The sequence below is a fragment of the Schistocerca nitens genome, chromosome 2 (genome assembly GCF_023898315.1).
Source record: "Schistocerca nitens isolate TAMUIC-IGC-003100 chromosome 2, iqSchNite1.1, whole genome shotgun sequence".
Taxonomy (NCBI): Eukaryota; Metazoa; Arthropoda; class Insecta; order Orthoptera; family Acrididae; genus Schistocerca; species Schistocerca nitens.
Genome location: NC_064615.1, coordinates 545,358,167 through 545,381,717, shown reverse-complemented (window position 1 = coordinate 545,381,717; position 23,551 = coordinate 545,358,167). Strand labels below are relative to the sequence as shown.

Sequence of the window (23,551 nt, the reverse complement as noted above, 5' to 3'; positions counted from 1 at the left end):
TTATTCAAAGCAATAAACTACAGTCTATTGAATAACATTAATTTTGCTACAAATTTAAATTAGCTTTGCTTACTAATTCATGATTAACGTAACAAGTTTTTCAAAAGTAAAGATGGCTGCCACTTGGCCAATTTTAGTTTACTACCTTTTAGTTTCGAAGTAAATTCACGTAAAAAAAAAAAAAGAATAACAGCCGTTGAAACGCACTGTCAACACTAAAAGTAAGTAAAAAAAAACGCTTAAAGATTTCAAAACTGCTCCATCAGACCTGGCCAACGAAAATAAAGTTTTAGGAATAGTTTTTCTTACAGTTGGCCTAATTAAGGTAAGGTTTCGAGACTGCTGTGGTGTGCTACTGCGGTGTGGATGGATCTGACAGCTGGTAGGTTAAACATTGTACAATCCTGTGTGCTCCACCGAATTTGCGCATGGAGCCCCTTTATCCACATTGTGCTTTGGGTAGGAGCCCACGTTAAATGATCGCCTTGCAGTGTAAAGTCCATTAGGTTACACCAGTCACAGATTTCCTTGAACGTAGAAAGTTTATTAACAATATTTGCAGTAACAATTTTCACTGTAAAGTATACGTGAGCAGGGGTGACTGAATGGCTGTATTGTGACTTGAGAAAAGTAGTGGAACGCGGCCGTGGAGACACTGTTAAGATTTTTTATGCCAGTGTCCCAGAGTCCGCTAAGCGTCAGAGGAGGGTGACCGCTGCCCGCTAACAAAGGACTTCCGCTTTCGTCCGGACGGCTGGCGCAGGACTTTCACTCAGCAGCATACAACTAACGTTATTATGTGCACTGAAAATGTAATTATTTAAACAAAATTAGTACAAAGAAAGACATAAGAAATGACGTACGTAGTTAACGGTTTTTTTTTTTTCCAAATACGTTTCGTAAAGACAGTACGATACCGTTCGATTTCGTACGAGAATTATTTAATGCTACGAATCGGTCACACGTGGAATCGGCGGGTTCGGTCACATGACGACGGCCATTTTTGTGTTGCCGCTACTGCTGACAGTGTGTGTGTTATCTTTATGGACTTTCAGTGAAAGCCGAACTATTAAATTGGTTTCCATCGCACTTACTTGTTGCAGTTTTGTCTTGAAAGTGGTAAGGTGTGCTTCTGCAGATATATTAGAGGTTGTCAACGGTATCTCCCGCCTGTATTGCTGTAAGTTTTTTTGAAGATTGTATACGCCGCGATACACTCGGTCTGATACTGCATTCGTTTGACGAATGGAGAAGATAGAGAAATTGCAGGGAATGAAACAGGCGAAAGGGAACGCAGATATCTATGGTGGCCGAGTTAGAGTGGATGTAAAATATAAACTGGCAATGGCAAGAAAGGTGTCTTCGAAGGAGAGAAATATGTTAACATCGAATATAAATTAAAGAGTAGGACATATTACCTTAAAATATTTGTTGGGACTGTAGTCGTGTATGGAAGTGAAACATGGACAATAAACAGTTTAGACAAGCAGTTAACAGAAACCTTTAAAATGAGGTGCAACAGAATAATGTTAAAGATTAGATTGCTACATCATGTAATTAATAAGAAGGCACTGAACAGAATTTCGGGGAAAAGAAAATTGTGGGCTGAACCTGACTAGATAAAGGGATCAGTTAAAACCACACATTCTGAGACATAAAGAGGCTTGGAGAGCTCCTTCCAATCATAACGTAAACAACAAGAACTACCACTGAGCAACACTCTTGTTTTGTAGCCGTTTGTAATTTCAGTAATTGTTAATACATACTCTTGTCAGCTAACTTCCTTAATCAATATACACGGTGATGAATAAATGCCAGCATGCGAATTTTTAACTAGAGCCGAATCAAAAATTTATCTCTCAAATTAAGATGAGGTGCGTTTAGGAAACACATATTGGGTGAAAGCGAGGAGATATGAACTGTCACATCGTGTAGGGCATCGGAATGTAAAGAGGACTGTGTGTCATCCCACATAACCGTGCCAGGTCTTGCAGGTCACTGAGTGGTCCGATGAGACATCAAACCTACATCCTCATGCAGCCGTTGTTCAAATCCCCGTCAGGTTTCTTTTTCATTTTTTGGATTCACGATCCCTAGCTCTTGCCGTTTGTATGTTGGGAATCATTTCAACACAGGACAATGGCCTGTAAAGGATCGTGACATATGGCGTGAGAGTTGGATCCATTAACCTGAGTGTATGAGTCTACTGACGGCATAGTGGGCAAACATGGCCACTCCTGTCAAGATTATATACGGCAGCTTCCCGATGAAACGGACAAAATATAAATATCTTAATATGTTTTGGATTCTGAGTGTTTCCGATCAATGGGCTGCTGTTGCTCGTGCTTATGCTACACACTACCACAGAAGACGCCATCTTGATGAGAATGGTTTTCCTCACCTGAAGCACAGTCTTCTGGGAAACGGGTAAACTTCGTATACAAGTAATGCACAGAAGTCGCCCAAGGATAAAACCTAATACACAAACAGATAACGCAATTCTTTAAACCATTCTATTACATCACCAAAAGCAGTTTGAGATATATGAAAAACTAGTTTTTGAAGTGATGTACAATGATCTGTTTCTGTATCATAGCAAGCTAATTCAGCACCATCGACCGACAGACCGAAATGGAAGAGTATAGCTATGTGACTGTATTCTGGACCAAGTAAAGATAGCGAACATTTTAAAACTAACGTGGCATACACTGACGAAACTACCTTCACTCGTGAAGCTATTTGCAACTCACATCAATCATTATTGATTGAAACACAACCTGCATGTCACCTGTAAACGTGACATTTCACAACCGCCATGTAGCGCTCAAGGGTTGCAGGAAGTCGGAATGGCAGGGAGGTATTGTTTGGCAGAGAGGGGCGACTTACGCCCAAGCGTGCAGAGAAAAACCGGCAACTGTTTCGTTGACTTGACTGCATCGATGTTAAACAGCAGACCATCCACCGATCCCAGTGATGGCGCCACGCGGCGTCCATGCGTGGATCAGCACCAATACCAGTGGTGGAACCTGCTGCATCGTCGTCCGGCCACCCTGCGTTGGAGACGTAGCGCTCCTACTCACGTCACAGCTAAGGGGTCGCAGCGGGTTTTGGCTGCATAGGTAGCCTGGGACGTGGGTGGCGACTCCCTCAAACGCAACTTGTGGACCCCACTTACAGCGCCGAAGGGAAAACATCTTTCAGCCTTTGTTGTAGTTAGCCTTAGCAGCCAGGGCTTATTCGTGAGTGACCGCAGACTGCTCTTCACCCGGGGGGGCGCTAGTTGGTGCCTCCGACCCGCCCCAGCCAATAGCAGCCTGCAGTCCCCAAGACAATGTCATCCAGAGACCGGAAGTTAGCGGCCATCTCGCTGCTCGCGACGGTGCAGCATCAGCCGGCCCCGCCACAGCTATAGCGCGTCCGTACAGCAGAGCTTGGTAGTAGTTACAGCGGTTCGGTTCTGCCGCCGAGATTCATCACCAGCATGTCGTCGAGGTTGGCGTGCAATTTAAACAATCGTTATTCACTCGCCTTCAAGCTACACCGCAGACGTATTTCCTCTGGAGGAAACAAGTGGAGCGCTCTTTAATAGTTACAGCGTCAGGTTCCCTCAACCCTCTTCGGTCACTACATACAATTCATTAGCTGCACTTCTATCTGCAATGTATCGGTTATTCACAGCATGTCCGTTCCCTGTGCTGCCCTAATTTCATCACACTTGTATACAGTGCCCGCCGTGCCTTGCCTTCACTCCTATGTGCGGCGTCGTAAACCTGCGAACCCGCATCGTTTGCTATATATCAACGTCACCCGCGAAGTAATATGATGTGACATTCGGTTAGTAACTATTACCTTCCAGCCATAGGTGCGAGAAATTTAGAAGAATTCAGAAAATACCACCCAGTACATGGCAACATTAATCTACAGGCTAGAATCATTAAAGAAGTGCTTTTGACCCCTTACCTATTACTGGACAATTTGCATATGCCGTTGCATCGTTCGTTCCTTTGGAATACATTACATGATGCGTTTGAAAAGTTTCTCTAGGTATTCAGTAACACTTTAGGTTTCGGAACGATGAGTACAGTGCAACACATTGGAATAGAAGAATCTCCAAGGAAATGGGTCAATCATGGATTTTCGATGTTCTCGACTCTACAATCTCCCGACATTAATCCACTGGAGCCTAATTTGGTGTGTGAGTGGAGGAGGGAGGGAAAGTGGACAAAAGTTGATGCAGACGTGTTGTGTAGGTTCCAGCAACGTATGATGCAGTTAGTTGCGAAATTTGCAAATGCAAGGTAGTTGAACGCCTTTCCGAAAGTGAAATTTGTTCGTGTGTCTACGTACCGGAACTGTGAAGATAAGCTTGCACGATGGATGTCTAGAATGGAATTATAATGTGTAACGTAATGTGCAATTTAATGTCCTCTACGTATTGCGTCTTTTGTACCTCATTGGATACCGACGATGTTATTGTGTGCACTATTATTTTTAACTGTTTTTAATTATCTCATGGACAGAGTAAAACAGACGTTTTATATGTAAGAAGTTTATGTTATGTCTTAATGTTTAAATAAAGACAGATAGAAAAAGATAACATACCACAATTGGAGGTTTCAACTGGATACTGTTTGATGCTTTAACTGAAAAAGAATGTTTGGAGCAAATTCAACTTGAACATCTGAGTCTCCGATTCCCATGGCACTTTCTCGTCTCACCGAGCTAATGGGAGAGCTCCTCCTCAGCCCAGAATTAGTGCTACTTGTTCTTAGCCCCGCTGCATGCAGTAACAGCATTACCAGAGCCTCATTTTCTGAAAAGCATTTCTGTTAACCAGCGAGTCGGACTAAGGTTAGGTAGATACACTTTTGTCTTGAACTGGGATGAGAAATCAAATGTCTACCGTGACGTGCGGCATTTTTTCTCAATCGTGTGCACTGTTGTCTACTCCTATCAAGCTAATTATTTGTTTTGCGGCCATTTCGGATTTATATTTATTTTAGTACTGAGCAGAATAAATTTATGATTAATGTATGGTTCGCTTAATCTAACTGATACGATATTCTTACCTGTCTCGATTTATCTTTCTGTTTATTGGTGTAACACAATTTAGTAGCTTTCGTTTTGCATCATACTTTTTTTTGGATATCTGATGTTACCCAAGAAAAAATGAAAGAAAGTACTGATAAGACGGGATGTATGCCTCCGAGTTTTTCATTGTGTTAACAATGCAGGTTACCCTATTACGCGTCGTGCATATTACTCGGTCGACTTTCACGATTCCATAACGCAATTGCTACCCTCTGCCGATCGAGGGCTACGTACTGTAGCGTGTGACATGGCGGTGTGTTACGTAACTGTGACAGAGCTCGAGATACTGCTTGTTGTATTCCTTCAAGAAACTGAAAAGACGAATCGAAGAGTTCTTGCACAGATGGAGCTACCTTTCCTTGATCATGACAACGACACAGCATGTACATGCGACATATGTAACAACCCGACACCTTGTATACGAGGTAACAGATCATCGTCCATACACCCCGACTATGCCCCATCCGCCCGTCATCTTTTTCCAAAACTCGATGAAAACTTTTAGAGGGTTTCACTTTGATAGTGATGAAGCGGAGCAAGTAGAAGTAATGTTATGGCCCCTTCAACAAAGTCAAACATTCTTCAGAGAGGGTATCAAGAAACTGTTCTCTTGTTTGGATAAACATAGTGACAGGAAGAATGAGGATGTAGAGTGTTAATAAAGTTTATTTTATTTAAAAAGCTTTATAAGTTTTCACATATAAAAATTCGGAGGCATTACTTTTCGGCACGCACCTTCACTTACGCTTCAATCGGCAAGATCTAGTAAATGACACGGTACGCGGTCACTTTTATTACTTCGATAATGCGAACACGCATCTTGGCGCGATGTTTCAAATAGCTTGCAATAAATTTATATAGAACCGTGAGATATGACACCATTTCCTCTGGATTACAAATTTTTCACTTATTTCCCAGGCCAGGTAAGGCCCAGCCGTGGCGTCAGTCGTGAGTCTTTGCTGTGGCCGCCGGTGTCCTCGTGGCAGGCAGTGTGTTAAGGTTGGAAGTGGACATTGGGAATATAGGAGGTCAGCGTGGATGACGGATGAAATGCGTTTGATGTTATTAATAACAAGCCGTAGTTTGTCAGTATTTACGTGAACCTGTAGGTAGAGAAATATCTTCTACCGTTTAATATAACAGTTGACGTCATGAAACTACACTTTTATTGCGTCGGAATACAACTGTTATAGAAACAACAGAAACATAAAAAGGATACAAATGCAATGTTTTTAATACTAATGCTTACAGTAATGTTATTTACTGCATGTCGTGAAGTAATCAGAAACTGACACACAATAGGATGTGTAGATTCGACCGGTTATTTTTAAGTATAAGAGTCAAGTTCTGACACTCTTCCAGTTTCTTGGCTCCTCTGGAAACAGCAGATGTCTTCAGTCAGCAGTCCAGCTATCTATTCTCCACTCCCTCGTAGACGATTCAATCCGAGCCAACTGATTTGCAATACTCCTAGTTCCTGGGACAATCTGACAGGTATGGTTTGCATTGACTCTTTGGTTTCACCACGTAAACTGCAATTAAGAGAAATGCGCTTTAGTAAAGATAGGAGGTACAAAAATAACATAGCAGTTTAATTTTACTAGTGATAAGACAACGGTAAGTCTTCACCTTTTTTACATAGCACGAATTTCACTGTCAGCATGTTACGGTCGTGTATCAGAGATAATGTGGGGTCACACGGTGTGCTATGTTACAGGGTTCCTATTCGTCACTTTTACTATAGCAGACCGTTGGAAGATTGGCGACGCGAATAAACCTGACTTATAGCTTATTTAGAAAGTTTAAGGATGTCACTAGAACCACGTTCCTCTAGGAGGGTAATGCTCCTGGCGTGCGAAGCATTCAGTGAGCAACACATGTATCCTGTGACGAGGTAAATGACGATAACTTGAGGGTCCTCGGTTTCGTTTGCTGGGAACTGATCTGGCGATCTCTGATTTTGTGTTTAATGAATGGTCAGCACCGCCGGTCCCCAGTAACCGTAAAACTTTGTCGTACGTGAGACCATCTTAACAGTAGAACGATCCAACGTGACGGGATGAAATGCGTTTACTCTGTCCTTCGTGTACAGGTCAGGAACGGTATTCCGCCGTCCAAACGTTCGCCCAACCCATAACGAACACCCTTTTGTTGCAAAAAGAAATAGAGAAATCAGTCATCTTGACAGTGATGACAGCTACTGACAACAAAATTTACACTCTTGACAGTTCAATTAACAACAGTGTTATGTAAATACTAATGCTTATCATAAAGAAAGGACTGAATGAAAGAATACCATATGATACGAAACAGAAAGGATTCAAGAAATTATTACTTACTAAGGTTAAACACCAGACCATAAATTGACCAAAGACAACATTTTTCCTAGAAGAGGGTTGTAGCCCCATCGAGCTGTAAGATTGCGGTGACTACAATGTAACTCGGCAATGGAGATGTTAACTTCTTTTCTCTCTTGTACTCTTGCAATAGTAGTACGCATGTTAAGCGCTGCTAGGTTATTTTAAAGACGATCTGAAGTTTAAAAGTTTTACGGTTGGAATTATTATTCAGAAGTGGGACTGAAGTAAAATCATCTTTACCGTTTAGACAGATAACGGGATAGTTGATTGCTGATTTGTGATGGGACTTCGTGATACTTAATAGTCACCAACATCAAAGGGCACAGATAGACACTCATCGCTGACATAAATTCAATTATTAGACTTGAATAGACAACAGATAAACGCAATCACAAAGAATTTACAATTTCGCCGTACTGTCAGAAGCTATCGTCAAAGTCAGAACTGCGGATGCTAAACGACGCAATCACCCTGTAGAAACTGAATGAATTAGGTACCTTTCTCCATCACTCAGATTGCCAAGTTTGGAGAGCGCAACATCACCGAAATGTTATTTGTTTTGAGAACACCAAACGTTTCTAGTGGTGAAACCTTCAGTTTTCCCAAACTCTAGAAGATTCACATTTTATTAGAGTTTGAAGAATTATTCTCTTTGAATTGCGCCCATGTTACTCTGCACGATCCCTGTGAAGTTACGGGCTTCAGCTTTGTGTGAGATGCGAGGCCACCTTCTGTTTATTAATCGTCCGCAATATTATAGCGCCTGGGGCTGGAGCATTTGGGTCGGCTCATCGTGAGTTTTAATCGTGATATTTTGCTAGGACACGATGAGCAATTTCACAGTATAAGCACAGCTCTTCTGAAAGCTTCGATAGATGGTGCGTTTTCCTTAACCACTGTTCTTGATGACTGCAATGTATCAGCCTCCATACAGCAGTGGCCACGAAAAGCCAAACTAAATAATGTCGTGGTTGTATAGTAACAAACTTACTATACATGTAGAATTTGCCGCTTTTTTTCTAGACATTTTCATCTAAATATTCATTATTTATCTTTCATGTACTCTTGTACTAACCAACACGCGTGCAGGCACAACTTCTAACGCAGTGGAAATCTTAACCAGTAATACGACAACCCCACATCTTCTTCTTTCGCGATATTTTGGTCTGGCCTAAGTAACGTGCTTTTATAAGGTTCTTTTTTCAACCTTCACTGACTACTATTTAAAATGTGTGGCATGCTGCTATTTACCATATAAATGCCCGATATTTGGGAAATTTTTTGCAATGGTTATACGGTTGATTGCTAGTACAGTGTGTCATCGCCTATAAGTAGCATATATTTCGGTCCGATATTACATTGTAGATGTCTCACTAAGACAATGAATGAGTCTGTGCCCTAATTTAATGCCAACATGATGTTTCCGATAAGATGTAGTCCAGTACGTTCACTTATCATTGCCCAGTTCACCTAATTCTTCGTCTCTATGTCAACGCGTCGTTAAATCTTTAACTTCTTTAAACTTGCAAGATTATTTCTACTTGTTCCTAAGCGTATGACGGGTGTTGTTTATACACACTAATCCAGTTGTCGGCCTTCTACAGGGTATGAAGAAAAGTGTACGTTGCCTATCGGTTTATAGTGTTAAGCTTAGTATAGGTGTGTGTACTTCACTGCCAACACATTCACTGTGAAAATTAACCACACGCTACGGAACGCGGCACTTGTGGCACCTTCCGTCGCCTGTTAAAATATCTTTTCGTAAAATGTTGAAACTATGGCCCATTGCGTACTTCATGTCGCGATACACGACGTAATCCTCCTAAAAGAATTCATGGGTGTGTAGTGAAAAACATGCAGCAGTTTTAAGGGGCAAGAAAATTACTGTAAAAGGTGGACTAAATATGCGCAGCAAATTGCTCTGAATGGTTTTGGTGGAGAATCATGAAGACTTGCAATTTCGTAATTTCGGTGAGGCAAGGGTAGCCACAGTTCCTTGATGATTTGATTTCACGCATATTTTCACTTTCGCTGTGGGACCATTCGCGAATTTTTATGCTGAACAAACTGGTTTTATCTTGTCAATTTTGAACAGAAAACAGTTGTGTTTAAAGTAATTTACCTTTCCGTAGTTGGTTGTAGCAAAAATACAGCTTCACCGAATTAGCATACAAGTAGAACTTGTTGTCTGCTGCGACACAAATGGTATCATCGTCATCTTCCGTGTAGGACGACCTCCCCAGAAAACTACTGTCAGCCGTGATATTGCCGGTGCTTAGAGTCTCATTCCCGATGTTGGCGGTGGTCGACTCTTCTGGTTGTCCGTGGACCTCCGCCACTGCTACCAGTGCTGTAAAAGTCAGTGAACGTAGTTACAGATGGCTATTTCGTCTAATGGATTTTAATGCAACTCTCCCACTTAGCACTGCAACACTACTGTATGTTATATATGTGTTACTTGAACAGTCCACTCGTCCCTGAAAATAAAAAAAAGCGAATCAACAGCGACATGCACGATATGTGCATATCGGACAAGTTCTCGTAATTAATTTCGTGTTCCAATATACAATGACAGTGGTCTTTCAAGTTCTTGTTGGATTGTTATTATCTCATAATTAAATTGACAATATTAGTTCTTTCCTCACTTATTTTTGGGAAGGTTTTCCTTTTTAGTAAGGCTCTGCCACACTGAAGGCTAGCCAGATATTTGGCTGATAAAGTTAGGTTCTTCATTGGTTTTGACATCAGACAGCCCGCTCTACCCTTAGTAGTAAAGAATGAAAAGGTATTGCAGAAGCTGGAAGCCTTCCTCGTTACGATCATGTAGCTGGGGTTTCTCTGGAAAGCACATATATCTCCAAGTGGACAGCTCTGTAAAGTCTTTTGCTCCTCATCAAGATAATGAACGTAACCTATTAAAATATTGTCCCTGTTCCGTCCTCTGAAACTCACGTGATAGAGAAGATTAATAGGTACCATTAGTATTTGTTTGTTTGTCTGTTACATTCAAACTAAATTTAGAGGTGAAGAAGTGACAGCCTTGCATGGAGCGTCTCACATAACTTCTTGTGATGTTCCGAAAATTGTACGATGGGAGACATCAGAGTCATTTCACTATCTACGTTTAGTCCAAGACACTAGTACATACACGGTTCCGTCACAGGAATGTGACCACCGCCTTTGTTCGACATCAACGCGAGATAACCACTCAATGACGGTAGGGCTCAGTATTAACGCTGGAGGCTATGTAAAGATCATCAGGGAGCCGCGGGGGACAGTGCAATAGTTGTCATAATGCGGAAACGAAGCTATTTATCTGACGTCCAAATGGTATGGTTATTGCTTTACAGGCAAAGAGTGGATGCACGCCTCAGTTTGTAAACTGTTCAAGTGTCACCCTGCTTAAAGTGAAGTGTGCATGGTAAAACTGCACAATCGAAAACTGACAGCATGACCAGTGGGGCTACATTGACCATAGATGACAGAAGTGAGAGACAGCTGCGGAGATGTGTACGGATGAACAGGCATGGTACAGCAGTGTCTGCTCAACGATTATCGCGCGAAAGTCGTTGTTTTCCGCTGTCCACAGTAGGTTCCAGATTCGTACCCTCACGTCGACTGCTGATCACCGGCGACGAAGGCTTCAATTTTCACTCCAATACCTGAACCGGACCTGCTTTGAGCGGCCGTCTGAGGCGAAAGACGTTTTATGCTCGATCGGGTATAAGGCGGGTGGCTTATAGGGCGTGAAACGTCTCAAGGCAAACAACCTGCGATGAGTGAGGGAGCGTTATGGTCTGAGGAATGTATTCGTGTCGGTGATTCTTCATAATGGAAGCCATAATCTATCCAAACTACTATGCGTTTGTGTTTGAGGACCGTGTCCACCCCTCCATACAGTTAAATATTCTTCGGTACGATGGCATCTGCCAAGAACACAATACATCCTCTCACTGTTGGATCTGTAGTTTGCTCTTAATATGAGTGGACATGTTTCCTTCTGTTCTTTGGAATGAGATCTCAATATGGTAACTTTAGGGCTCTTGTATTTCTCTTTATACTCTGTGGTCAAGAAATGTGTTTCCAGTAATTGCAGTTTTATTTTATTATGCAATTGTTTTGTTGGATACTTGTTGTCAGTTTCACTACGTAGTTTTCTGTAAAGAATATAAGAGTTTTTTCACTGCACTCGCTTTCTTCAGTAGCGTCTATTATGTGGCCAGTATTTGGCTTTCTAATTCTCACATGATTCTCCCCCAGTTTTTTTTGTTTATGCTACTTATTGTTTAACATTGTTTTTTATGTGCCTGTTCGTACTTATCTTTACCTTTCTTTAATCCCTTTGTTAGTAGTTTGTTTAGTTAGTGACTTGTAGCGCATTTTTCGTTGCTCTTCATTATTGCAGTACATCTTACGTTTGTAAGTCCCTCTTATAGTTTTTACAGATACATTTGAAATGTAACGCATGAGAAAATTTTTAGCCAGCACACCGAAACATTTCATAGAGGCTACGAAGAACGTGACATCTTACGTTACAGTTCAATGTGCACAAACAAACGTTGTGAATTGACTCAATCTCTGTGTTTTGAAAGCGGTGTGAAATGCGTTAGAAGATATTCCAAAAATATTATCCTTGAATAGCTGAAATTATATTCTATGATTTACAATTTCTGGTTTTTTTAATTGCAGTGAGGACGAAACAGACGACCGCATGGGAAAAATCGTTGAATTACACACACGCAGACAAATGATCGAAAACTTATGTTGCTTCCAACAACACTAAGCTGAAATAAAATTGCGAAAACTATTGTCAGCAAAACGTAACTGGTTCAGTAACATTTTTGTTTTATAACTAAAGCTGGCGTCCTCTTTTCACCATTCCCACAAGAGGTGTTGCGTGCACATTCCAGCTTAGCGTCATGGTTCTTTACTTCTCAAGTGTAAAAGGATTCCAAAACCAGTCACTAACTCTCAAAATACATATAGCTATTAAATAGTAGGTCGAAGTACTGATTTCGCTTTTCCGAATCTGATTCACCACAGAATTAGGTTTCGTTGAATTGTCTCAAAAGACCCAGCTAGTCGACATTGACGTAACTGATCGAACCAGTAGAAACTAATACCGCTCAGTAGTGGAAATGTATCTGGATCTAAGAAGATGTCTTTAAGGTCCTATACACAACTTTCTCCAGTTCCAGCAGAAGTTAACCGTAAGTCGAAAGAGCGACAAAGCATTCCGAGCGTCTCGAAAAAAGCATGATTGGATGCCAAACTCGTTGTAGTTGCAGATTAGATGAACCCCTATTATACGCACGGTTGATGACCATTTTGGAGGACGGAAGTCTCCTCCATATAAAACCAAACTGATTCAGCAAACAGAAGTCTTGTGATACTCATCAACTAGGAATCACATTATGGGCAATGTCGCCCACTTCGAAGCCTCGTTCCTTGAAATATTCCGAACAATATTCGATACAGTTCCGAAATGTCATTTAGTGAACATCGTATGAGAATACCGGATATCTGACCTGATTTATGATTTTATTCGGTAACTCACTGCAGAAATAGTTCAACAAAACACTCTTAATGGGACAAAAGTGATAGTCGGAAAGATATTTTCAAAGGTACGACAGCGACCTATGACATGGCTATAACTGTTCACACCTTACACAGTATAAGAGAAGTATCCCATAGTTTGGGAGGTGGTAGTTTGGACGAAAACATAAACAAAATGTCCCGAAGATATGAGGTCTAAGATACATACTTTCAGAGCACGTGTACTTGGTGATACTGTAAACCGTCTTCACAGTTCATTTCAAGTGCAGCATATACGTTAATTCTAACAAAACAGGTATGTATTTTGAACAGCTTATGAAAAACATTTGCGATGTCGTTTTTCCTCTGAAACTGCCAGAACACTGATGCCTGCTGTTTCACAAAGAAAATACCAAACTCCATTTTGAACACCTCCCTTACTGATGGCTCACAAGTGCAGGTCTTAAGTAATAGCTTGTAAAACTACGACACCGTGCAGCACGTATTTTCCAGCTACTTGGTTTCATAAATTTAAAACCATTTTTACAACTACACTCCTGGAAATTGAAATAAGAACACCGTGAATTCATTGTCCCAGGAAGGGGAAACTTTATTGACACATTCCTGGGGTCAGATACATCACATGATCACACTGACAGAACCACAGGCACATAGACACAGGCAACAGAGCATGCACAATGTCGGCACTAGTACAGTGTATATCCACCTTTCGCAGCAATGCAGGCTGCTATTCTCCCATGGAGACGATCGTAGAGATGCTGGATGTAGTCCTGTGGAACGGCTTGCCATGCCATTTCCACCTGGCGCCTCAGTTGGACCAGCGTTCGTGCTGGACGTGCAGACCGCGTGAGACGACGCTTCATCCAGTCCCAAACATGCTCAATGGGGGACAGATCCGGAGATCTTGCTGGCCAGGGTAGTTGACTTACACCTTCTAGAGCACGTTGGGTGGCACGGGATACATGCGGACGTGCATTGTCCTGTTGGAACAGCAAGTTCCCTTGCCGGTTTAGGAATGGTAGAACGATGGGTTCGATGACGGTTTGGATGTACCGTGCACTATTCAGTGTCCCCTCGACGATCACCAGTGGTGTACGGCCAGTGTAGGAGATCGCTCCCCACACCATGATGCCGGGTGTTGGCCCTGTGTGCCTTGGTCGTATGCAGTCCTGATTGTGGCGCTCACCTGCACGGCGCCAAACACGCATACGACCATCATTGGCACCAAGGCAGAAGCGACTCTCATCGCTGAAGACGACACGTCTCCATTCGTCCCTCCATTCACGCCTGTCGCGACACCACTGGAGGCGGGCTGCACGATGTTGGGGCGTGAGCGGAAGACGGCCTAATGGTGTGCGGGACCGTAGCCCAGCTTCATGGAGACGGTTGCGAATGGTCCTCGCCGATACCCCAGGAGCAACAGTGTCCCTAATTTGCTGGGAAGTGGCGGTGCGGTCCCCTACGGCACTGCGTAGGATCCTACGGTCTTGGCGTGCATCCGTGCGTCGCTGCGGTCCGGTCCCAGGTCGACGGGCACGTGCACCTTCCGCCGACCACTGGCGACAACATCGATGTACTGTGGAGACCTCACGCCCCACGTGTTGAGCAATTCGGCGGTACGTCCACCCGGCCTCCCGCATGCCCACTATACGCCCTCGCTCAAAGTCCGTCAACTGCACATACGGTTCACGTCCACGCTGTCGCGGCATGCTACCAGTGTTAAAGACTGCGATGGAGCTCCGTATGCCACGGCAAACTGGCTGACACTGTCGGCGGCGGTGCACAAATGCTGCGCAGCTAGCGCCATTCGACGGCCAACACCGCGGTTCCTGGTGTGTCCACTGTGCCGTGCGTGTGATCATTGCTTGTACAGCCCTCTCGCAGTGTCCGGAGCAAGTATGGTGGGTCTGACACACCGGTGTCAATGTGTTCTTTTTTCCATTTCCAGGAGTGTATATGTACTTGTGAAAATAATCATAAATGATATTTTATGAGACTGTAATATATGATGAGAGAATAAATAACAAATAATTATGTCAAGTCGTTATAGTAAATAGTCTGGAAATGACAGGGATGTTATATTTGTATGACACGGGTCATACATTTCATGTATCAATAATATCGTTGGCGTAAGAACGGACGGAGGGATGAGTTGCGACCAATCTGCGTTTTGGTACAGACATGTGTCTTGGGGCAGAAATGACAAATTGTGCTGGAATTGGTGATATAATAAGGGGGAAGCTAAGATATAAGTGAGGGAGCACGTGTATGTGCGTAGTACATGACCGCAAGAAGGTTTTTAGAGTTAATGAGAAAAGCAGTGTGGCCCAAGTTTACTCACTTTCATCGCTAATCAAACGAGCCTACTGTCTATACTGAATTTCATAAATAGGATTACATCGTGCTGCAAACAACTCATCGCAAAGTAAGATACATCCAATAGCTTTATAGTTGTGTTACACGCATGCTAGTATAATAGTAGCTTTCTTGGATCAAAAAATAGCTCTGAGCACTATGGGACTCAACATCTGAGGTCATCAGTCCCCTAGAACTTAGAACTACTTAATCCTAACTAACCTAAGGACATCACACACATTCATGCCCGAGGCAGGATTCGAACCTGCGACCGTAGAGGTCGCGCTGTTCCAGACTGAAGTGCCTAGAACCGCTCGACCAGCACGTCCGGCAGCTTTCTTGGGACATTAGATTGGTCCAGTCAAACCACCAACGTAGTCCTGTCCTCTCATCATAACTTCCGAGAAAGTCTTAAGGGAAAAATATAGATAAAAAAGATCCGTTAAATTGAGAACTAATTTTCAATCAAGTAGTCATTGTAATACAAAGGTGTAGTAACTATTGTTCTTCATATGGTGCAGCACTGCTATGCTAACACAGACAATCAGTTGAACCGAAAAGCTATATAAGTGCAATACTTGTTTGAGTGACAAAACTATACTGGCTATCTTGAAGCAAAGGTAATTTTATGATTTTATGTTTTGTTCTGTAAATAACATATCTCTACATAACATTAGTACAGGCAGTAGGTTGTTGCCTTGAAGGAAGGTTTCTACGGCACTATTCGAATAGTATCTGATAAGGATAAGGAATTAATTACTTCCGGTCACGACTAAAGATATTTTCAAAGACACAGCTTTATCGTTATTTGCGTGACGCAATATAGTATCTACGAAGTGTTGTTAGTCGCAATTAAAATTTTTATTAGAATTATTTCATCACAGATTAACGTCTTTAGTGTTCATTTTACGCGTGTTTTTTACATCGAAGCTCGCGCAAGCGCATTTTGTTTATTTACCGCATTACCTTTGTTAAAGTATTTGCGTGAATTCAGTGTAATTAGCTATTTACCAAAGGCAGCTTGCAATCGTTTTGGAGATGGAAAACATTTTATTCTGATTTCTAAGTTTATTCATACAACTTTGTGATACCTAATCACGGTTTCCTACAGTAAGACTGCCACTCGTGGCCTTTCTTTTTTTTTTTTACATTTATAAAATTTTGTACACAGCAAATACTCGTGCAATGACGAATGGGTTGGAACTGTCTAACTAGTATCGGTAAGAATCGACTTCCATATTATATGCTTTGTTTATATTTATTGTGCAACAGTTTTATGCACAGGAGAGTATATGTGAGTATCATGTTACGATACGACAAGAATATAATGTGGTCCAAGTGTTTTAACGGTTGCTTACTGCACTCTGCTGATGATTCGATATAACAAACAGCTTACGGTGGACGAGATAAGCTTCACAATAGCTATGATTACCAAGTGCTCATTCGAAATAAGATATGCATTTTAAAGTCATCTGGATTGTATTTCATTTTTTTTTCGGCCAATCGACTAACTTTCTATACATGGAAATAGCTTTTCGCATGGATTAATACATGGGAAATTATGTAAAATAGGGGTAAGAAAAAAATGTTTATCGTCAATGACAGATAATAAATTCTGCCAATACTTACCAGCAACAAGCAACAAAGCAGCCTTCATTGTACTCGACAAAAACTACTACTGCTCTCTGCGTTATATTTTCATTTACATATGTTTAAATACCCGATGGCATCATCGAATGTTATCGTTAAGTTCCCTCCTGATTTTCCGTTCCGTGAACTCTGGTTGCAGCAACTAGCAGCAGATTGACTTTCCTTGTACTTGAAAAGATCTGTTATCGTTCGCTATGTCAAACGTATTATCAGCATTACAACTACAGCATTCAATAAAACTGGTTACCATACTTTAGGCACAGGCTGGAAAAGAATATTTTTTTCTCTCAATAAAGCCCATCTTTTAATGTCGTACGGCTCGAATGCTGATGAAAGGAGGTGAACAGATGTCAGTGACGTTTATATCATTCACCGTCCGGTATAAAGAGCTTTCCATTTTGAAGAGGAAACTCTTGTGCATACAGGAACTTTAGTACCTAGATACTACAGTCTAGTTACCCATCTTAGAATCATACGAGGGAGTGTTCTCTAGAGACTACGTAAGCAGTTTCCACCATCTTCTAATTTTTTTTATTATTCTTAGACGTAATGTTGTGTTTTTTGCAGCATTTGTAATTTTTCTAGCTCTGCACCTCTACGTCCTGTATAATACATTAAATCTATTTGAAATATGTGGTTAATTCTTTAGCTACAGACTGTTATACATCTAACGTCCCGTGGATTAAATCTGGGAGCGCCATATCGTATGGGCATGTAAAATTCCCCTCCTTAAAAAATCTTTTGGCGTGTAAAGAGCAACAAACCGACGCCATCTGTAGACACTAGCAGTCAAATGAAAGGCTAGACGAGCATTGTTTGTTAGGATTGAGTCTAGCAACACAATTCAAAACGGAAATACCGTATATCTATTATAACTCCAGAGAAACGGCACTTAACGACTCTTAGGAAATGCATCCTATATAAAGTACTGACGCTTTTGTGATACTGCGTTGGTCGTGCGCCATAGTAAGTAATAATTTAACACAAGACAATGTTGTGACTTGGAAAATGGGAAAAAGCTTCAATTCAGCAGAGTAAACTTTGTAATGCAGAAAAAGACTGGAGCACATAAAAAGTGGATAAGAAATAAGGAAATATTTTGAAGATCAAATACCCATCTGCCTAAAAAGCGAAAATGTGTACATTGTTTCGAATTACAATCTTGTCCCCCACTCTTCTCTTAGACTGAAAGTCGCACAGGGAACGACTTAGAGAGAAAGAGTCGATGCTTGACACATCACTAACAGCTCCACACACGGAACACATACGTACTTAACACGATAAGTGTTTAATTGTTTTAGGTTTTAGTGTAAATGGCATATCAGTTATGTATGTAGTACATTCTGCCACGTGGAAGTTAATTATGTCACATTCTCCTTAGAAAAATGAAGTGAAATATTTTTCCTTTTGATGCCTTTAACCTCGCATTTTGCAAAAACAGACAAAATGTCTGGTGGGATACTGCAATCACTGGTTATACAATGTTACTTATAATCCGTCATGATTGCAAAAATGTTTATTCACGTAGCTGGTTTCTGTCCGTCTAGAACCATCTTCAGATATGCAAATTTCAGTTACAGGAGTAACCCGTCCTCACACAGCAACATTCACATGCTGCGTCCGGCTGAAAATTCCGGTATGATCTCGAGGGCCCTGGACAGTCTGTCGCACCACAATGGCTCTTCTCTTCTGGAACTGCCTCGTTCTCTGTGACAAATGAGTGGACAGATGTGTCAACAAAGATGAATTCTCTGAAAACTTCTGTAGAGGTCTTATTATTTACTGTTGGTACTGAAAATGACAGACACTCCCTTTCCTACAGAGCACACGTACTTCTATTCCTGCAGCCCCTGCAGAACATGAACAGGAAGTCACGAATGTAGACTTCCTTTGATTACATCCCTATTAACAGTATAGTATCAGTTTTGTTGATGAGCTTTTAACTGCTTCATCTTCGCCTTGTTTACAAACAAAGTGACGGGCTACTTTTGTACTTTTTACAAACGAGGGACAGCTTTGACAACGAACTTTCGGAACCGCACGAAACCATGTATAAAGTAACACCCGATCATAGAAAACCCAGTGGTCTGTATAATTTCCATGCAAAACATTGCATTCTACCACAAGCAGCATTTTAATAGAGATAAATTAAGAAACAAGATGTAATTGAAAGGTAAATAGGGAACTTTAAGAATATTAACATGTAATTCAATGACGTCAGTGTAACATGCACTTTCAGTCAACAGTGCAAAAAAAACTCTGCCTAAAGTAATCATATAGCTCAAAACACACATATCCTACACACCTGATAGTGCTTATACGAATTCTTATTCTGCAGATGTGGAAGTGGTTAAAACAATCCAGACGAGAACGTAGTCAACACCTCATTAGATCCACGTTTCTATATCCACAATCACTTCCATATTTTATCAGTCCAACAAGCAACGGGACATTAATTACATTTTCAAATAATATTGTGAGTATGTCAGTGTCATTACAGGCCTTCCACCAAGTATAGTGCAAAATATGCATGTACTCAGTTGCCAAAACGTGATTGTATATGTGGAAATAGTGTCTTTTGGCCCTTGAAAACAGATGTACTACTTCTTTGCTAATCAATCTGTCATTCATGAAGCGACATGAATTGTGTAACTGTGGGTAGAGGTATGTAGAGACTACAACACATTAGCTGTAGTTTTCTCGCCACTGTGGGACAGTGTTGGTGATGAAGACAATTCGTACTGGAATAAGCTCTGGTCACTGTTCCAAACATTTTCACTCAACACACTCTGCTGTGTCATACACACGTTCACTTCTTCCACAAACTGTTGTGCCATCTTCCGTGTAATGTTATCGTCTTCTTTGTCTTTCTGTGTGACAAATGTAGTAAAACGCACGGATAAAATGCGATTCTCAACTTTAAGACTGTCGATAAACGAATTCGAAGCTTTGAAATTGTCCAAGTCAACCATTTTAGACGTTTCTAGTGCCCACATCTGCAGATTCTGACAGCGAACTGTAGAGCCACACGACCTCTCTCTATCAAATCGTGATACCACATGCTCATTTAGAGATTCTAATTGGGACCGTCTGTTTTCTTTCAAACGATCTCCTGCTGCCTTTCACTAGACGCACAATTTACAATTAATCGGCATATTTGATTTACTTTTAATGTACTTATAGTGCCCCACTAGTTTGCTACAGGAATTGAACCCACGACAGCCACAGCCATCATCAGTGTTTTCTAGTAGGCTGTCATCAATATCTTCTATTACACTGGATTTCGACGGTTTGCTTGTACATAGATCGTACTCACTTTGACTGGACTGATGCTGTTGCTCTGGCGATGGACGTCGTGTACTGTTTGAGTAACCACCTTCACGTTCAGGTTCTTCCTGTACTTCAAAATCAGTATCCCTATCTTTATATTTTACTGTTTAACATTTCTAGCTCACATCCACTTGATTTATGCAGGTGCGGAATCGTTAAATTACTTAGCTTTCCCAGAATGTTTTAAATTTAATGGTGATATTTAATGGTGTGTTGAATAAAATAACGGTCAAACTATGAAAATATATACTGTACTAATTCAAATGAAATTTATATCTCCACGACAGTAACAAGACGGAGTCGATATTAGTAAAACATAGAGTATCTGTACAAACGGCGTGGCTGCATTACATTCAGTTACTAATGTATTATTCATTCTGGACACTGAAACAAGCTGTGTTTACTTGTTGTCCCATGTCACAATGAAGTGGTACTGTAATGTGGCATACCATAAATGACATAATAAAATTTCCATATTGATTTCCGATTTGTCTTCTTTCAGCTGTGCCACAAATGGCTCTGAGCACTATGAGACTTAACACCTGTGGTCATCAGTCTGTAGGACTTGGAACAACTTAAACCTAACTAACCTAAGGACATCACACACATCCATGGCCGAGGCAGGATTCGAACCTACGACCGTAGCATTCACGGGTTCCGGACTGTAGCGCCTCACCCGCCAGCAAGCATTTTACGTTGGACACGATGGAACCTGTCGACCGCGTGCCGGACAAAGGAAACGTTGCACCTCGATATAATTTTTTTTTTTTTCTGTACAGGGTCCAGTCTGCAAATACCTACCTCACACAACCGCCCGAGATGTTTGGAAAGTTCTATCACATGACACACTAAAAGCTATATCGGTCCTAAATTTCACAAATTCCCAGCACCGACAGATAGGAACAGACACACTTGCTTTGTCCAAACCACCCTCACGCCACATGCCCGCGACTCCACGCCGCCACCAGCACATGGGATGACGGAGCACAAACTACGCTCTTGCCCTATAAACTCTGCAATTCTCTCACCGATAGACAGGAACCGACACGCTCGAATTGGAATGTTCTGGAGGTGCTGCAGAAGCCCCTCGACCCAAATATGTCGAACGACAGGAAAAGGCACGAATAGAAGAAGCGTAAACCAACACAAGCCGTCCCACGAGCATGCGAAAGATTTAGGAATGCATTCCAATGGCCAGAAATTTATGCTGGGAGAAAAAAATGTACATCTGGATGTAGCATGCAAGGTTGCTCCAGTCATAAGTTCGTAACATACCATATCTGTGATGCATTCCTTTATTTCACTTGAAAAAGGTACTGCTTAAAACATTTCCACACAATATGAGACAGCTTAGAGATGGAAGTAATCGTCACATATTTTATTACACAAGAATATGCAATGAACACTATGTTGGAAAATTTAGTCTCTGAAATGACTCTTTTTCGACATTTTTACATAATGTGCAGGTCAGTTTCATTAAAATGCCTTGAAAGAACAAATAAGTGATGTATAGAAGCTCTGATTTCTGTTAACTGATTTTTCTAACGAAAAAGTGTTTAAATTTACAATTAACTTCGGTAAATAAGGAAGTTTTGTATTTGAGTATTGTAATATCATAGAGACCTGATTTCATACACGGGCTACAGGTAGTTACTTTTACTTGATAGAGACCTGCTGTAAAACACACAATACATGACGTGTAGGTCAGTAGGTCACGTATTTAATGAAACTTTTTTTCAAATTATTGGCCTTTAACGGTGCTAAAAAGTGAAATATTACGGATTTTTCAGTTCTTTTATTTAAAAGTGTGGTTTCAGGTCTGATAAGGTTAACTGATTCTGGACAACAATGCAGGATATGTTTGGCAATCGTGTGACCAACGAGTTTCTTCCTGAGTGACCCAGAATTGGCCTACAAATGTCACATGAAATTTTTTTATGATTTGCATCAAATAGGAGGAGTGATTTTCCCATAACGTGTGAAATAATTGTAGCAGTTTACGGTTTTCATTTTACTTGGAAACTGCGATTAATCTTGCCTTTTACGTTTCGAGACTGTCCTTCATAGTCAGGGGTGGAGGAGTAAGGCAGAACACAATGCTGTAAAATTTGGCTATCCAGGAGTAACTTGGGCCAGAGAAGGGTGCCTACTTTGGTTTCTGATTCCAGTCTCGGTGGGGGATACGCTTTTATACGTTTTGTGGCACAGCTGAGGCCGGCCGTTGTGGCCGAGAGGTTCTAGGCGCTTCAGGTTCGAATACTGCCTCGGCCATGGATGTGTGTGATTTCCTTAGGTTAGTTAGGTTTGAGTTGTTCCAAGTTCTACAGACTGATGACCTCAGGTGTTAAGTCCCATAGTGCTCAGAGCCATTTGTGGCACAGCTGAAAGAAGACAAATCGAAAATCAATATGTAAATTTTATTATTTCATTTATGGTATGCTACATTACAGTACCACTTCATTGTTGCATGGGACTGCAAGTAAACACAGCTTGTTTCTGTGACCAGAATGAATAATACATTAGTAACGCCGTTTGTACAGATACTTTATGTTTCACTGAAATCGACTTTCTTCTTGTTACTGTCGTGGAGATATAAATTTCATTTGAATTAGTACAGTATATATTTTCATAGTTTGACCGTTGTTTTATTCCACACACCATTAAATATTACCATTAAATTTATAACATTCTGGGAAAGCTAAGTAATTTAGCGATTCCGCACCTGTATAAATCAAGTGGATGTGAGCTAAAGATGTTAAACGGTAAAATATAAAGATAGGGATACTGATTTTGAAGGACAGGAAGAACCTGAACGTGAAGGTGGTTACTCAAACAGTACACGATGTCCATCTCCAGAGCAACAGTAACAGTCCAGTCAAAGTGAGTACGATCTATGTACAAGCAAACCGTCGAAATCCAGTGTAATAGAAGATATTGATGACAGCCTACTACAAAACACTGATGATGGCTGTGGCTGTCGTGGGTTCAATTCCTGTAGCAAACTAGTGGGGCAGTATAAGTACATTAAAAGTAAATCAAATTGCCAATTAATTGTAAATTGCGCGTCTAGTGAAAGGCAGCAGGAGATCGTTTGAAAGAAAACAGACGGTCCCAATTAGAATCTCTAAATGAGCATGTGGTATCACGATTTGATAGAGAGAGGTCGTGTGGCTCTACAGTTCGCTGTCGGCATCTGCAGATGTGGGCAC

General features: G+C 41.3%; 3 protein-coding genes across 17 annotated transcripts in view; 1 reads left to right on the top strand and 2 right to left on the bottom strand.

Moving 5' to 3' along the window:
• LOC126236552 (uncharacterized) overlaps positions 1–23,551 on the bottom strand; it is a 325,419-nt gene that overhangs the window by 198,706 nt on the left and 103,162 nt on the right. The gene's annotated exons all lie outside the window — the stretch shown is intronic.
• The window catches only part of LOC126236544 (uncharacterized), a 190,406-nt gene that overhangs the window by 154,762 nt on the left and 12,093 nt on the right, over positions 1–23,551 (top strand). The gene's annotated exons all lie outside the window — the stretch shown is intronic.
• LOC126236555 (uncharacterized) lies at positions 6,241–17,073 on the bottom strand. Its single transcript, XM_049945968.1, has 3 exons — positions 16,992–17,073; positions 9,574–9,801; positions 6,241–6,623 (listed from the first exon to the last, which is right to left on the bottom strand). Exons 1-3 carry the CDS (start codon positions 17,017–17,019, stop codon positions 6,562–6,564), a joined length of 318 nt encoding a protein of 105 aa, XP_049801925.1. The 5' UTR covers positions 17,020–17,073; the 3' UTR covers positions 6,241–6,561.

Bases quoted from the DNA above. Each gene is read 5' to 3' on its own strand.
- LOC126236555 (XM_049945968.1), bottom strand. From the start codon at position 17,019: ATGAAGGCTGCTTTGTTGCTTGTTGCTG. The intron at 9,802-16,991 runs GTAAGTATTGGC...TGACTTTTACAG, and splicing joins TGCTTTGTTGCTTGTTGCTG to CACTGGTAGCAGTGGCGGAG. The intron at 6,624-9,573 runs GTAAATTACTTT...TCTTAATTGCAG, and splicing joins CTACAACCAACTACGGAAAG to TTTACGTGGTGAAACCAAAG.